The 17,700-nt window shown below is 43.6% G+C and overlaps 1 protein-coding gene and 1 long non-coding RNA gene across 3 annotated transcripts in view; one reads left to right on the top strand and one right to left on the bottom strand.

The window, feature by feature from the left end:
- MTAP (methylthioadenosine phosphorylase) overlaps positions 1–17,700 on the bottom strand; it is a 54,418-nt gene that overhangs the window by 15,085 nt on the left and 21,633 nt on the right. For both annotated transcript variants that reach the window (XR_004383015.1, XM_032860288.1), the window contains exons 5-6: positions 6,510–6,612; positions 2,008–2,247 (exon numbers count right to left, since the gene is read on the bottom strand). Coding sequence is in view for 1 of the 2 variants with exons in the window: in XM_032860288.1 (XP_032716179.1) it covers positions 2,008–2,247; positions 6,510–6,612 (343 nt within the window). In the remaining variant the exon portion in view is untranslated. The remainder of the gene's footprint in view (positions 1–2,007; positions 2,248–6,509; positions 6,613–17,700) is intronic.
- On the top strand, positions 2,200–17,089 carry LOC116869277. The gene is made up of 3 exons (XR_004383016.1): positions 2,200–2,285; positions 14,726–14,848; positions 16,933–17,089. It is a non-coding gene; the product is annotated as an uncharacterized LOC116869277 (long non-coding RNA).

Raw genomic sequence — 17,700 nt, 5'->3', positions numbered from 1 at the left:
CACCTCAAGCTGCACATCTGGTTTAAAGCACAGTGACATGCATGGCTGGTTGATGACGCCATTTGCATCTGTGCTTTCCTTGTGGCATTTAGCATCATTATCTGCCTTCATGCCTTACCGCTGACACAAAGCTCAGTCTCTCTGCTTTCAACTCAGTTGGCTCCAACTGACTGACAGCTTTCCCTTAGGTGACCAGAGCTGCCAAGTCAGAGATGTTGCTGTGTCAGGATCTGGAAGTTTCTTACACACAAAATACCCCAGTAGTCAGCAACGGTTTATTACACTGAGGAGTCGGTACAAGGAATTCACACAAAACAAAGAACCTGTGTTCAAGTCCAACCAAACTCCATATACAAAGACGGACTGACAATAAGGATATCTTACTATTTTATAGGAAAACGGACAGTGCAACAAGCTGCTCTGAGACGGTGGGAAGGAGAAGAGGTCACCTCCCATAAATGTGCTCACAAGAGACAACCCCACACTTGTTCTTTACTTTAAAACCTCTTGACTGTAATTTTGGCCCTTTCTCTATTTTATTTCTTAAAGATTTTTATTTAGTTATTTGAGAGAGTGTGTGTGTGTGTGCGCGCGCACACACAAGCAGAAGGCAGGGCAGAGAGCCAGGAAGAGAGGGAATCTCTAGCAGACACCCTGCTGAGTGGTGAGCCTGACATGGAGCTCAATCCCATGACCCTGAAATTAAGAGTCAGGTGCTCAACCAACTAAGCCACCCAGGTGCCACCTCCCTCCCCATTATAAAATGAGACCGGGGACAGGACAAATGATCCAGTTTCTTCAAGTGAAATGCAAGGAGTGAAAAGACAGGGGAATCTTAGATGAAAGGAGATTTAAGAGGCAGATCATTTAAATGCAGTATGGGGATTATAAGGAGTACGAGGTTATGTCAGACAAGAAGGAAAATGTAAACAGTCTGGATTTGGTTATATTAAGGAAGTAATAATATTTTTTGGTACAATAGTGGTATTGTAGTTATTTTATTATTTAATATTTTAATAAAGGCATTCTGGAAATTTTTTTTTTCTGGAAAAATACATCAAAATCATGACTGCAGGGGAGAGAGAAGTGAGTAGGAGCATATATAGGGCATAAGACTGGCTGTGGCTGGTAACGTTGTATGATGGGTAACTGGGGGTTCCTTATACTAGCCTTTCTCCTTTTACTGACGTTTGAAGTTTTCCACAGTGAACATATTTATTTTGGAAGCCTGACTGAAGTGGTCCAGTGTCTTCACATACCAGCTAGACACTGGTATCTTTCCAGCCCAGAACCCCTCACTGACATCCCCTGTGAAATACTTACATGGTCTACACAGTGCTGTCTCCCTCCCTCCTCTCCACCCCACCCAAGTGTGCCTGTCTTTCCTACCACCCTTCCACTGGAAAGGCTTCCCAGACTTCACAAATATTTGGTTGGGTCAACTGGCTATGTGCTTCTCACCATACTAACTCTCTATAACCCTGAGCTTTCTTATATTGGTTGGCTCATCTCTGCCCTTCCCCGCTAACCCCCCAAAAGCCCCAGAATAGTCGTTCCTCACAGGCTTGTTTCTCTGCTGTCACAGTCTCACACCAACATCATGCAGTCACGGTAGGTTAAATAGAGAGAGTACTCTTACCAGGCAGAGGTAATGAAAACACACACAATACCCAGTAGCACATGATAAGGAAATTATAACCCAAACACACTTTCATCCTTAAAGTAAGGCCCAATCTCACTATGATTCCCGTCACACCTACATGTTCACGATGTACTGTTTATCTGTGGATAAAAGTGTCTTTTTCTTCTCTGTGGAGATCTTTGTATCTTTAAAAGAGAACTATAAAGAAAATACCTGACCATATATACAGGGCTGACTTTAAAACCTGGCAGAAAGGCACTCTCTGGAACTAATACAAGAGAACAAATGGTGAAGACACTCTCTCAACAGCTCCCACAGGGCCCAGAAACCCAAGCCGTACATGTTGGGAAGAGAATTCCACCTACCGCTTCCTCGTGCTCCTTCCAGCAGTCATAATCTGTCGCCATGGCGATACTTGCATAGCAAATCCCAGCCTCCTTAGCGAGAACCACCTCTGGAACTGTGGTCATGTTGATAACATCTGCCCCCCAGGTGCGGAACATGAAGCTTTCTGCCCGGGAGCTAAAACGAGGTCCCTCGATTGTGACCATTGTTCCTTTTGAGTGGCATCGGAGTCCTAACTTTTTAGCAGTCTCTATGAGGACCTAGAAAACAAAGAACCACAAACTCAAAACATACAAACGTAAGTTAACAGCTTACTATTTTGCTGGGTTTTTTAAAAGATTTTATTTATTTATTGACAGAGAGAGAGAGAGAGAGATAGCAAGAGAGGGAACACAAGCAGGGGGAATGGGGGCAGGGAGAAGCAGGCTTTCCGCTGAGCAAGAAGCCCGATGCGGGGCTCAATCCCAGGACCCTGGGATCATGACCTGAGCTGAAGGCAGACGCTTAACAACTGAGCTACCCAGGCACCCCAACTATTTTGTTTTCTTTCCCCTCATGTTCGACTATAAATGGCTAGTACCTGCAGTCCCTCAGACAGCCTGGAAGATCACGGAAGGGTGTTTCCTAGATCCTCACCCCATCATATAACCCTGTTCCCCTGACCCCTTGCACACACAGCTTACAGCTACAAGAGCTGTAACAGTGTGTGCAAGTGAACAGTGAACTTCTTCTCTACACTAGGCATTTGTTTATACAGTTTAATTTCACTTATTTCTCAGCAGCTTGAAGAGACTAAGCTGGGTTGGGAACATGGACTTGAGTCTGAGTCATTCACCCCACAGGCTGAGCTTCTAAGGTGCCAATCCTATTCACGTCTCCTCAAAGACACGTTAAGAATGATTTCCAAGCTCCTGACTGGTCTTTCACACAAAATCTAAAGACTTTTATAGAAGCTTTTTTTTAATTAGAAAATGATTTGGGGGGTTCCTGGGTGGCTCAGCTGGTTAGCGTCTAACTCTTAATTTTGGCTCAGGTTATGATCTCAGGGGTATGAGATCAAGCTCTGTGGCTAGCTCCGAACTGGGTATGGAGCCTGCTTCCGATTCTCTCTCCGATCTCCCCACCTCCAGAACAAAGAAACTGATTTCTTCATAATCTCTTTTGCCTGTTGTCTCTCCCAAAGGCAAAAACAGAATGGGATTGTGCTGGTTTTTTCTCTGTAGGGATAAACTTATGATGGTGTCTTACTTTAATGGCAAGGCCACGAATGGGTTTTAAAAACATTATTTAAAAGTTTGATCACTTTTTCCAGTGACTAATTAATAACACACATCTAATTCTCAGGTTTTAATTTCTAGCCTGTGCTTCAACATTCCTTTATAATTAAAAAAAAAATTAACTGTTAACCCACTTAAGCACTGCCAAAAATTCACTTAATCTTTGTATGTTTTCATTTTCTCATCTGTAAAATGGGAATAATGAGATTGTATTACAGAAGTACCGTGAGGGTTAAATAAGCTAAAGAATAATACAGCTAAGGATTGTGTCGGGCACACTGTAAACACTGGATAAAAGCTAAACCACTCTTCTAACAATTACTAATCCTGGCACCTTCTACACTTGTTTGCCAAATAACTGGCAAAGATTTCTGAAGTACTTTATATATAAAATGGTGTGACTCAACGTCAATAAAAGCTCCAATTTAGGCCAAAGTCTAGCCTGCACATGTTGGAACCACATAAGCAAATTAACCTATTTTTTTAAAACTAATTTTCACTATGATACAGCAATGAGAGAAACAGTTTTAATAAGAGCCTTGGCAACACCAAATTTAGAAGTGTGACAAGTCACAGACAATGTATAAGTTGATGTTATATCATGTTTGTTTATACTATGTATGCTGAAAATAAGATTATGCTTAATAAAAACTTTCCCCTTGAGTACAGGTTATAAATTCGAGGGCCTAAATCACTCCTCCTTCGCCTCTCCCTCCCCCACCCCCAAATTAAAATATAGCCAGCCCAGTCTCATCTTCATTCAATGTCTTTTAAAATCCTGAATAACCAAGCCATATATTTTGGCCAAACTTCAGTACTTCTAGAAATGACTGGAGGAATACCACAACCACCTTGTACACTGGGCTGTGGCATGTTCCATTCTCACATCCCCCTAGCTGGGGGTGCCATGATGGTGAGGAAGAGAAAGTGAAGGATTATGGATGTGGACCAACCACATCCATAAGACATGGGGTCTTATCACTTGAACCAGCACTTTGCATCCCCACAACCACAAGAACAGACAGCTCCAACATCATGTATCAGTAATACAAACCACAGGCTGAGAGATCTCTGGGTCTGAGGCAAACATGCTTTCATTTGCATGTTTTGAGCAATAATAATGGAACTCCTGAATCTACCACCATCCTTCAAATATATTAACAATATTAGACCACCAAGCTAAATATATTTTATGTGTCTAGACTCTGAAAGACTTTGCTTCCGATTACCTCCTAAAATGATTAGAGGTGAAAATATTTTGGGGGTAGAAGTGACGGGGACAAAATATTAACCCCACGTATGTGACAAATGGTTTTTCTACCTCCCAGGATCTGGGGAACCATTTCACCTCCCCAAGGGAAACCACCAGCTTCTTTGGGTAAATTTTCTAAAAACACTCTATCTGCATGTGGATATTGTCATATTTACCTCTTTATATATAACACAAGTGGCAGAAATCTTGTTTGCCATTTGACAATTCACCCTGACAATCCTTTCTCATCCGTACACAAAAGGTCATGTGAATGTTTTAAGTTAAAGTGATCATCGCCAAGGGGCAGCAGCATCTACTCTACATTTCTGGACAATACTTAAAAATCTCTTTCAGAGTATGTAGGAATAAAGTTATATTCCGAAGGCTTATTTTTCCCATTTTCTTTTTAAAATATCTTTTATTTGACAGAGAGATAGAGCACAAGCACAAGCAAGGGGAGGGGCAAAGGGAGAAACAGACTCCCCACTGACCAGGGAGCCCAATGTGGGGCTCAATCCCAGGACCCTGGGATCATGAGCTGAGGGCACACCCTTAACCAACTGAGCCACCCAGGCGCCCCATTTCTCATTTCCCACCCAGGTGCCCCACTTCTTAAATCACCTTTGCTAGCATTCTTTTAGTCTTATATGGGAGAGGATGGGGGTCCCCCCTGGCTTGGCTAGACCAAGAATAGCTGAGTTAATGTGGTCTCAAGGGAGGCCAACTGCTATTGGAAATGATCCCCAATTGCCAAGCCACCACATTTGCATGTTTCTGCATACATCACTAGTATTTCCCCTCCCTTCCTTCTACTGCTGGTACCTGAATTCAGTGTTTTCTATGGTACATGATCTCAGGCCTATTCTTAGGCCGCCCCCATTTAGAAATGGGCAAGAATCTTATATACATCTAATTACCCCCGGAAAGCAAATGTATTACGGGGACAATCTGCGTTCCAGAGGGAAGACTAGCAGCAACCTTCTGATATATTCTGTTGATAATTACCTAGAAACATATATATCCCAAATACCCAAATACAAACTTAACCTACCATTTTAAAAAAATAAATAAAAAATATTTTCACACAAATCAGAGAGAATCAACAAGCAGTAATCTATCTAAAAAGGCTCCCCTTAAGTCCTGGCTTCAGAGATTCTAGATTTTTGTTTAAGACCACCGTGAGGTTAAGAAGCCCTTGTTGTTAACTCTAAGTTAAATACTTTTACATAATTACGCAGGGCTGAACACAAAAGCTGCAATAAATCATCTACTTTCCATATGCAGTGTTTAAAACTATCTGAATGAGTACAATGCTTAGATAATTCTGCTAAAGGGCTATCCCCTTAGTTCAAAGATTTTACTGTAATCCTGGAGTTTAGAAGGCTGGACAGTAATAGCCAAACTCAGCTCAAAGGCCAATGATGCCAATCTGACAATTCACACATTATCAAAAACTGAATTCTTAAAAGCAGTTAGCAGTTGCTGATGTCTCATAACTGACAGATACAGCTCAAAGCACTTTATAAATCACAAGTCACTCATTCATCCTTCACACAGTGCTGTGAGGTATACATTCTCATTATCTTCATTTTCCAAACGAGGAAACTGAGGCGCAGTGGCATTAAATAACTTATCCAACAAGACACAACTATTAAGAATAAGAGCAGAGATTTGATCCCAAGTAATCTGGCTCCAGACTGTCCACTCTTGACTAATAGGCTGTCCTACACTAAATGATATAAAAAGTATTCTGGCAGCAAAATCAAAACCTATGAAAAAGATAGGCTGCAACTTTGAGTGGCTCAGCTTATCAATGACTGAGAGTAGTGGAGGCAGTACTAACAAAGGGAAAGTCTTCTAAAAACCTTGTAGAGGAAGCAAGCTGGAGTGGGGAAGAGGGCCACTTGCTTGTCAGCCAATTAACTGAACTCTCTAGATGCCACCCCAAGCCCTTATGACTTATTTTGGCACACCTTCCAGAAAGACTACGAACCTCTCTCGTTTTAGGGCAGAACGGCTCAGCCATGGGAATATGGCACACTCCTCTGGTACAGGAATGACTTCCATCATAGAAGGTCTGAGGCCTTTTAGTGGTCCTACAAAATAAAGTGAAAAGGTTTTGTTTTTTAAAAAAGCCCTCAGTCCATCCTGTGGGGGCCGGTGAATCCACAGTAACCTCGGTCAACATCTTGGTCCTTGCTCTAGAATCGACAGCTCTGGATAAGCTGAAGGCAACTGCTGGAAAAGCCGCTTACAGGATGGTGTCCGGCTTTTCTGGCTCTGGGTTGGTAGCAACATGCTTTCCAACAGGAATTCAAGTGTGTGGTCTGGTGACTGACCAGACAACCACAGCAGATTGTAGGTACAACTCAACTTTGGGCTTGGGAGGCCCAAAGAAGTCACAATCACTGTAGACGTAGAGGGGTTGTGCAGTGAACCCAATAGATATCCATCACTTAGATTCAACAATGCAAACTTTGTCACACTTGCTTCATCTGTTAGCTTTTCCATGGTTGCAAATCTCAGACTTTGTTGTTTCACACCAACTTCAGAAGAACCAAAATATGTGGATTTTTCACTGTAATGTCATGATCACATTTGATAAAAATCAATTCCTCAATCCCAACTAACAGATGAGATGCAAGTTTCCCTGATGGCCTCAAAAATGTCTTTTTTTTTTTTTTTTACTTATTTTTAATTTTTTAACTAATACTTTTTTAGTTTCAAGTTCCAAACAAGGTTCTAACTTGCATTTGATGGGCCTCTCTCTCATGAGGGTAGTTCCTGCCCTCCATCCCTGACCCTTGGCCCACTGACGAAAAGAGCCATTTGTCCTGCTCCACTTTCCAGAATCTTGTTGCCTCCTCATTTAGCTTGTTCCTCTACCCACTGTAATTAGTTCTGAAACCTTAGTTCAAATTCTTGGTGAAACATTTTTGAATCCAAAAAAGGCTAAAATGAGCCCAGAGCCAAGTCACCCTGCAATTTTTCACCTTAAGTTTTCAGAATAAAGCACTTTCTGTGTCCTTTATCTTGTTCTCAACTTGAACTCATGAGTAATACAGGAAAGAAAGTCTTCATCTTTCCTATAGAGGGGAGAGCCGGGGAGGGACAGACCAAGGGAAAGCAGGGGAAGCTGGATCACTTCATGTCTCCTTCCGGGAGCAGGAGGGAAGGGAAGAGCATGGAGAAATATAATGGTTCGATTTATACAGCCGCTGCGTCCACCTACCAGAATTCATCTGGTACTTCCATCCTGTCACATAGGAAACAGTGACTCTTAGCTGGCACCAAAGGCACCTGGCTCCATAATGAAGCCTCCATGCTCCGCAGGCATGAAAACCTGCCTGTGTTCCTCCCAGCCCTGTGTCCTCTTGTCTTTGGGGAAGGCCCAGGTGACCCTCAAGCAATCCCGGATGGGGTTGAAGAACAGGTCAAATGGCTGTCCTACTCCCCGCGAAGAGGCTTTCCTCTTTTGGTGAAACTAACCAATAAAATGGTGCCACGTACTCTAGCCCTGGCTTGGTATCCACCTTCTGTGAGTCGAGTATTAGCAATATCCCCATTTACAACTGTGATGAAGTAGGAAAACAGAGCCACAAAAACCTCCAGCAACTCTATCCCCATAAATGTCCACGCAACAACACCCCCCACCTTCTGTTCCTTTCTCTTCTCTTTCTACTCCTTCTTTGCCTAATCATTCCTTTTTGTTCTGACCTTCGATCTTAAGACAAAACATGAATTAGTTATGCTTTATGTTATGTCACATACACATAGTGCTAATTAACTACAGTTCGTCCCCTCTGTCAAGTGGAACATCTTACACTTTTCTCTTTAAGCAAAGCTCTTTAACTACTAGCTACAACTGCTGTATCTGTTTGATGCTCTATTTCCAATCATCAAATGTAGTTCATCCACCCATATGCATAGGCATTATGACATGGAGTCAACCAAGATGTCCAGGCGACCGCCAGCAGCTCGGAAGCAAGGTTGGAAGCTAGAGACAAACGAGGAGCCAGCCCCAAGGAGAATCTACGGTTGAGGCCAGAGCCTCAGAAAACTCAGCCCCGGAGGGGCAAGTGAAGGGCTGGGCCCCGAGGAAGACATGAACACTTTAATACCAATATTTCTATTGGTTTCAGGGCTGTGCTGTCAAGATCCAGGAGAAGGAGCGTGTGAGAAAACACCTCTTCACACAGCCTGCCCACCTATCTGTCCTGTTCACACAACTAACTTAAGTGTCAACACATTCAATGAAAAATTTAATGACTTAAACGGAAATCACTGTAGATAGCAATACTCCTGTCCAGCATAAAATGGTAAGGCATGATTGATGCTGAATGCAATTCTGACCAAGAGCAATGGGATTTACAATCATGGCAGGGCAGGGGGAATGGAGCACATTTTTTGCCATAAAAAGTACAGTGTGTAAATGTATTTTCTCTTCCTTATGATTTTCTTAAAAACACCTTTTCTGTAGCATACTTTATCAGAAGAATATAGGACACAATGCATATAACAAGTAAAGTATGTTAATCAACTATTTATGTTATCAGTGAGGCTTCTGGTCAACAGGAGGCTATCAGCAGTTAAGTTTTTGGGAGGTCAAAAGTTACACATGGATTTTTTTTTTTTTTTAAGGTTTTATTTATTTATTTATTTATTTGACAGAGAGAGCTCACAAGTAGACGGAGAGGCAGGCAGAGAGAGAGAGAGAGGGAAGCAGGCTCCCTGCTGAGCAGAGAGCCCGATGCGGGACTTGATCCCAGGACCCTGAGATCATGACCTGAGCCGAAGGCAGCGGCTTAACCCACTGAGCCACCCAGGCGCCCCTTACACATGGATTTTCAACTGAATAGGGCTCAGCACCCCTAACCCCATGATGTATAAGGGTCAACAGTAATTTGTTACAGCAGCAACAGGACAATAATACATGTGCTTATGTGGTTTAAGATACAGTCAACCCCAGCTGTGGCTTCCACCAGTTATAAAGAAATGATGCTGAAGGTTGGCCCCAACTCTAGCTTCATTAGCAAACCCTCCCAGCGAGGCAAGGGGACTGTGAATTTCACTTCCCTCTTAGCTTGGGACCCCAAGGGAAAACACTCTGGGACTGACTGATTTGGCTGGGTTTACTGCTCACTCAGTAACTCCGTGCCTCAGAGAAAAGTCAGTCTGATCTCTCTGTACCTCAGTTTGTATCCATTTCCTCATATTTAAAATGGGGGAATAAAGAATACCACCTACCCTCTAAAGGTCAATGTGAAGACTGAATGAGACACGGAAAGCAAGTGCTCAGCACTAGCAACCACTATTTATGGAAAATCTGCTTCTGTACTTCTCAAGTGCCCACCTCAGGGCTTGACACATGTATGGACCTCAAGTTGAAGGTACACAAAAAAACAGTCTGAGGCTCTCAAACAGGGACACATACTAAGGGAAGTGAAGTGTGCACACAAACAAAAAACTGTGCATGGAAGAGTGAAGGAGGCAAAACTGTGTTGTGTACTGGCAAGAGAAGTGAGTTCAAGACTTCCAAGGAGAGAACACTGAGCACTTTCACACACAGAACAGCAAAAAGCCCAGAAAAAAAAAGACTGGTAGGTTGTTGAATCGGCTGATAACTGACTGGTAGACTCGAGTCGACTCTTGGACAGTCATTTGTTAGTAATTTCCCTCTGAGGAAAAGTGGAGCTGCAAACAACAAGGAGAACACTTGTCCTACAGCAGAAGCAAACACAACTGCACATCTGTGAGGCAGCACATATCCCCAACAAGCCTCAACATGCAGGAACATGAGTCAATTAATCTACTGGCAAAGCAGGGCCTATGGCTGCTTATAAGTACTGTGGTTTTGGGGAAATGATTCCACCCATGTCACTTAAAAGATACCTAAATAGTAATGCGCATGGACAAACTCAAACTCAGTTTCTAAGAAACCAAAATGAAACAAAAAAATCCTCCCAATCCCTCTTTTCTTTTTTTAAAGACTTATTTATCCCAAAGACAAGGAGAGGGAGAGAGAGAGAACGTGAGCAGGGGGAGGGGCAGAGGAAGAGGAGAGAGACAATTTTCAAGAAGACTCTCCACTGAGCTTGGAGTCTGAAGCAGGGTTTGATCCTACAACCTTGAGATCATGACCTGAACCAAAATCAAGACTCGGAACCCCAAATGACTGAGCCACCCAGACACCCCCACACCCTCTCTTTATTAAAGCCTGAGTTCTGAGGGAAAGTGGAAGTGTTCTATATAGCAAGGTGTCATGGCCACCTTGATGCCCAGTAGTTCCACTAGCAATTTATCCCAAGAGGATGTTCATACACAAAGATAACTGGGCATACCAATGTTAACCGACTCAAGTTAATACAAACAGGAAACTGAAAACAACCCACTTTCACTCAGAAAGCAGCTTAAATGAACCACACTGCCAACAATGGAAGAGAGTATGTCTGTAAGGAAGAACACAGTGGCATCTGACTACACGTGTGGGAAGCTGAGAGAGATGGTTTAAAGGGAAGACTGCACATTGTGAGCTAGGATAGAAGAAAAAGACAAACTGTTCTTTTTCTAGAATTCCTACAGAGTCACACAAACATTTTTTTGTGTGTGTTAAAAAATATATAAATGGTAGATAATATGGACAATATGCTCAATTTAGTTCATGATGATAGATCTTTAAGACAATTTCTGTATCAGCACATAGAAATTTATTTAAGGTTCTGAATAGAAGACCATGGATGTATCAGTATATTTAAGTTATTATACAAAAAACAGGCAATTAAAAATGGTACAACTCATATCTCTGAATGAGCTACCTTGTACATGTTCCTCAAAAACAGTCAAGGAACTGATGCAAAGGCCTCCCACATTTTCAAGTTTAATGGACAGATTTCACCCAATTTCCTTTCAAAGGGCTACGGTAAGGCATACACCCACTGGAAACAGAGGAGGGTTTCACTTTTTACCATATACCCTCCTGTACTATTTTCATTTTATCTCATTATAAGTATGTATTACTTGTAAATGCTCTAAAACACAGGTTAAGTTGGACATTATTTTAGTTTTAACATACACTGTAACACCAAAGACAACTTAAGTTAAAAATTTTTTAAGTATACAAATAGAAGATAGCAAAAAAAAAAAAAGTAAGGCCAAGTCACCAACCGGTTAGATCAAAAGAATATTTATATTCTAGGAAATATGCATAATTTTAAGACCAATATGATTAAGTTTTCTAAATTTCCAGGTGCATATATATGTGTGGGTATGCACACTTGGACAGCACTGTTGTGAGCATGTTTACTTATCTATTTATTTAAAGATTTTATTTATTTATTTGACAGAGAGAGACACAGTGAGAGAGGGAACACAAGCAGGGGGAGTGGGAGAGGGAGAAGCAGGCTCCCCGCTGAGCAGGGAGCCCGATTCAGGACCTGAGCTGAAGGCAGACACTTAACGACTGAGCCACCCAGGCATCCCTGTTTATTTATTTATTTTAAGATCTATTTATTTATTTATTTGAGAGAGAGTAAGCACGAGTGAGAGGGGCAGAGGGAGAGGGAAAGAGAATCTCAAGTAGACTCCATACTGAGTGCAGAGCCCAACACGGGGCTCGATCTCACATTCCTGAGATCACGACCTGAGCCAAAACCAAGAATCAGAAGATGCTCAGCCAACCACACCACCCCGGTGCCCCTGTTGTGAGCATATGTATAAGTGAAGGGTCAAATCCTAGAAGATTTAGGTCATGGAGTTAGGGTACAAAGGGTTCCCATCTGGAGGAGAAAGGTAGAGTGCTGAGGGAGAAGAAGAGAGTTTAACACTGCAGTGGGGAGGGGAGCCTGGGTGGCTCAGTGTGTTAAGCATCTAACTCGATTTCAGCTCAGGTCATGATCTCAGGATCCTGAGATCAAGCCCCAAGTCTGGGTTCTAAGCCGAGAATGGAGTCTGTTTAAGATTCTGTCTCTCCCTTTCCATCCTACCCCTCCTGCCCCATCCTGCCTGTACTCTCTCTCTTAAATAAATAAATAAAAATAAAACTATGGGGCGCCTGGGTGGCTCAATGGGTTAAAACCTCTGCCTTCGGTTCAGGTCATGATTCCAGGGTCCTGGGATTGAGCCCTGCATTGGGCTCTCTGCTCAGTGGGGAGCCTGCTCCCCGCCCCCCCCCGCCGCCTGCCTCTCTGCCTACTTGTGTTCTCTGTCAAATAAATAAATAAAATCTTTAAAAAAAAAAACAGTAAAACTATAGTGGGGAAAAGTACAGGAAATTTTGACACGAACAACATGAATGGCAACCCATTATGACATGGAATGAATCCGTTCTCTTCACCAGAAGGAACTGAGAGCTTCTATATTTGGACACGTAATGAAGATCCCTCCATTGCTCTGACCTAATGAGAGCTTACAGTGCCACAGGAAATGAGAAAAACCTGTATTTATATCCCAGTGAGGAGGCAAGACTGTTTAATAAACATGTACAGTTTTCTCCTCCCATTTCATACTTTTCATGAGGACTTGCGGAACAGGGCGTGCAGACCAGCAACATAATAGTAAAATCCTGGCTCTGACATACATGCTGAGTAAAATCTCTATGGGCCTCAGTTTTCTCATCTGTACAAGGGGGTCATAAAAGGTATATCCACGACGTTTCCTAGTGCTGTGATAATTCACAGCACCAGGAACACAGGACCACAGAAGCAGCTTTGCTTCACTGTAAAGTATCATGGACATGGCTCCAGGTCAGTGTATGTAACTTGAACAAATCCTGTTTACAACTTCACTGCATTCCACAGGATAGCTGTTCCACCACTGCCTTAGGCTGCTCTTAAGAAACAACACACACACGTCCTGGTTACATGTGTCTAGAAAAATACACCATTTGGTGCTTTTATTCTTAGAACTACAAACCACAAAAGGAAGGCTCGTTGGAAAGGCATAAATATTTTAAACCTTACTGAGTCAGACGGCCTCTTAACAAAGGGGCACCTGGGTGGCTTACTCAGTTAAGTATCCAACTCTTGACTGTGACTCAGGTCATGCTCTCACGGGCAGTGAGATGGAGCCCCGTGCCAGGCTCCGAGCTCAGCACGAAGTCTACTTGAAGATTCCCTCCCTCTGCCCCTGACTCGCATGCTCTCGCTCTCTAAAAATAAATAAATCTTGGAAAGAAAATAAAAAAGAGGGGCGCCTGGGTGGCTCAGTGGGTTAAAGCCTCTGCCTTCAGCTCGGGTCATGGTCCCAGGGTCCTGGGATCGGACCCCGCATAGCTTGGTGGGGAGCCTGTTTCCCCCCGCCCCTGCCTGCCTCTCTGCCTACTTTGATCTCTGTCAAATAAATAAATAAAATCTTAAAAAAAAAAAAAAAGAGTTGTAACTATCTCTACCAGCAATAGGTATGTGAAGGTTAATTACCCAGGACCTAAGAGCATCTGACATGTGGGAAGAGCTTAATATTTTCTTTCACTTCAAAATTATCCAGAAATAACAACTTCACGTTCAAAAGAATAGATGTAACCAGATAATAAACATTAATACTTCATTGGGGAGAGGGAAATGGGCAGTACAAAGGCAATGGAAGAAACCACGGCGGAGGTGACAAGATATTTCTAAGTACATGTCAAAGATCATCAGCATTGATGAGAAAAGGAAATAGGAAAAAATGACATCATATTACAGTTAAGTGCTGAGGTGTTCTGCATACAGAGCTTGTTAGGACATTCCTTCCCCCGGACTGTGATGTGAACTCTGGGCTGGTACTCATCACTGCTCGGTAAAACCCCAACCAATGGGGCACCTGGGTGGCTAAGTGGGTTAAGCCTCTGCCTTCGGCTCAGGTCATGATCTCAGGGTCCTGGGATGAGCCCCCCACCTGGCTTTCTGCTCAGCAGGGAGCCTGCTTCGCCCCCTGCCCCTGCCTGCCTCTCTGCCTCCTTGTGATCTCTGTCAAATAAAATCTCAGAAAAAAACAAACCCCAACCAAATAAAGGTTCTGAGGCAAGCCCTCCCAAAGACGTGTGGATGCTCCATTTCCAGCACCTTTTTTTTTTCTCAAGTGGGCTCCATGCTGGGCATGGAGCACAATGTCGGTCTTGAACTCACAACCCTAAGATCAAGACCTGAGCTGAGATTAATAGTCGGACACTCAACGGATGGAGCCATCCAGGTGCTCTAGCACTTTCCTGATCATGTCTTTCTCTTATGTTTTCAGAGAGTAATGTCAAAACTGGCTTTGCAGGAGGCATGCTGGGCAGAAAAAGGGTTGGGAAAAAAAGCACTGACCAGATGAAAGCAGTGGGGATGGAGAACAGAAGGTGGTTCAAAGCAAGCACAGGTATGACCCAAAGATGGACTCTCTGTGCACCGGCGACACAGGGCCATGGCAGCAGCTACCAAGTGGACAGCAGCACCGCTGTATCAACCTAGCAACTTTCCAAGTAGGGAACAGGGAACCAGGGTGGGGTGAGAGTGAGAGTGTGGGGTTGGAAGATATCCAAGGAGGAGAATCTATTTTTTTATTTTTTAAAAAATATTTTATTTATTTGACAGAGCGAGTGAGCATGCGCATGAGCAGGGGGAGCAGCAGGCAGAGGCAAAAGCAAACTCCCCAGTAAGTGGAGAGCCAATGTGGGGCTCGATCTCAGGACCCCGGGATCGTGACCTGAGCTAAAGGCAGATGTTTAACTGACTGAGCCACCCAGGCACCCCCCCCCAAAGATAATTTAATTTTGAATTATAAAGCATGAGGTATCTATGGGACCCTGTCCTGGATCCAGTGGCCAGTGTGACTGTGAAGGGGGAGGGCAGGACTGGAAGTCTGTGTGTGAGGGGTGGGTGAGGTCACAGGCTTTGGACATTAACAGAATTCAAAATCCACAGGTCCCACCTACTAGCAAATGACCGATATTTTTGAGTCTTAAGTTTCCTTGGCTATAACCCAGAAAACTACCCTCGTATGTGGTGAGCAGGATTAAGTGATTTGTGGCACTTAGTAGGAGTTCAAAAATTGGGAGCTTATCAGCAGTTTTATTAAGAGAAAGGACATAAAGCCAGGCTGCAGAGCAGAATGTGGGAAGTCCCGGGAACATGGGAGTAGCCTACACCTGGCTCCCAGGACAGGTGTAGGCAGGAAGATGACAGAGGGCAGGCATGCAAGTAAACTGGTGAGAAGGAAGGAGAAGAAACATGGTCAGTTTAGGCCAAATAGCTTCTGTTTTCACATAAAGAAGAGACATTTTCAACCAAGAGTGAAGGAGTTGGGGAGGACACCGTGAGAACAGTAAAGGTTTTCAAATAGCTGCTAAGAGGAATGGGAAAAGAGCCAAAGGAGGGCTTCCTGGGCAATTGCTTACCATAACTGCAGCAAGTGTGGATAAAAATCCACACCCTGCCCCAGAGGTCCAAAGACTGGTGATTAACGGACATCAGAGCACACCCCAACCTTCAGGCCAGTCTGCGACAGGGGCGGGCAACAGCAATCTTACATCATGGCACTGAGGCCGAGAGGGGAAGCCCAGGGCTTTGGGAGGGGGAAACAAACTGACATAATCCCTTACTGCCATGTTTACAGTGGGACTTTCCTGATGAATAAGCCAGCAAGTATTGCAGCCTCGCTTAGTCAAAACTTTCCCTAATGTAGCAAGTGTAGGACTCTCTGAAAAGGGAAGACATCATAGCTCAGACCTCACCTAGCAGCAAGGACACTAAGTGACCAAAGAATCTGGGGGCAGAGCCAGGAAACAATTCTGGATGTTCACACTTCCACGCTGGGGCTTCTCCCACTGCATTCTTCCAGCAGAATCTAACTGGGGGCCTCAGGCATGTCAGGCCAACGTGGGAACAGCATTGGGCAGAAAACATCTGCCGTCAGGGATCACACCCTGATGTTTTCATTGTTAATTTTTTGGTTGTATTTGTCGCATTGTCAAAAAAAAAAAAAAAAAAAAAAAGTCCTTATCTGTAAAACATTCCTGATAAAGACCACTGTTAGAAAGCAAGAATCTGGGCACCTGGGTGGCTCAATCGTTAAGTGTCTGCCTTTGGCTCAGGTCATGATTCCAGGGTCCTGGGTTCGAGCCCCGCATTGTGCTCCCTGCTCGGCAGGCGGGAAGCCTGCTTCTCGCGCTCCCACTCCCCTGCTTGTGCTGTGCTCCCTCTCTCACTGTGTCTGTCAGATAAATAAATAAAATCATAAATAAATAAATAGATAAATAATAAACAAACAAATAAATAAATGTAAGAATCCTATCCTTGTCCTTAACAGATATGTTTGCTGGGCACAGCCTGAGAGAGTTCTCACAGCCCTCGTGGGTGAATGGGTCCTACTAAACTGCATCTTTTAAAAAAACAATTTAATAGAATGTGGGCATCTTTCCCAAGAGCTTGTAGATACCTGGTGAATTCAATTTCTTTCCACAGTGACAATCAGGACGGATGGTGAGGAGGTTGGTCACATGTGGAACTGCCAGAATCCTCTACCCGTGGCTACCTTGCACAGTGTGGAGAGTATTTGGGGTGACAGGAACATGCTGCACATACAAAGGTTTGTACCACAGAAGAACCTCCAAATTATGAATCTTGGAGCATCTCCTTTGTAAGATCCTTTTAAAGTATAAATGGTCTCTTGGGACAGACAAAGGTCAGACAAATTCTTTCCGGGGTTCAGATGGATTGTGGAATGACCACCCGGAAGAGAAACAAGTCCCACTTTTAATCAGGTTTGATCCTGAATTGTCAAATAACCTGTGGCTCTAAAATAAGGACCTCCACTGAGGCAAAAGAAATGGATTCATCAAACCCCATTCATCAGGAGGTATGAGGCACCAAAGACACTGTGGGCAAGCATCCTCCAAGTTCTTGGTTATCAGGTGCTATTTTTAACTTTGGTTTGTGAGGAACATCGCCCAAGGAGCCCCGGACCCGGGGCCAGGGCACAGTCAAGTAACCTATCCCTCTCCAGTAAGAATGGGAAAATCACAAAACCAACAACACATTTCTGGTATTTAAATTTAGACCAAGATCCATTTTGCTTTCTACAGCTGCCCTAATCACAAACACAAGAAGATTATTTTGACTTTAAATATTAGCTAAGGCATTTCCTTGCGTGTCTGAGGAAGAGATGCACAAGGGCACATACCCCAAAAATACCTGGAGCCACTCCCCTCCCCACCGGTCTGTTGTCCTGCT

The sequence above is a fragment of the Lontra canadensis genome, unplaced genomic scaffold (assembly GCF_010015895.1).
Source record: "Lontra canadensis isolate GAN:19392208 unplaced genomic scaffold, GSC_riverotter_1.0 scaffold19, whole genome shotgun sequence".
Taxonomy (NCBI): domain Eukaryota; kingdom Metazoa; phylum Chordata; class Mammalia; order Carnivora; family Mustelidae; genus Lontra; species Lontra canadensis.
The sequence above is the reverse complement of the archived record's forward strand: the minus strand, read 5'-3'. Positions and strand labels throughout refer to the sequence as shown.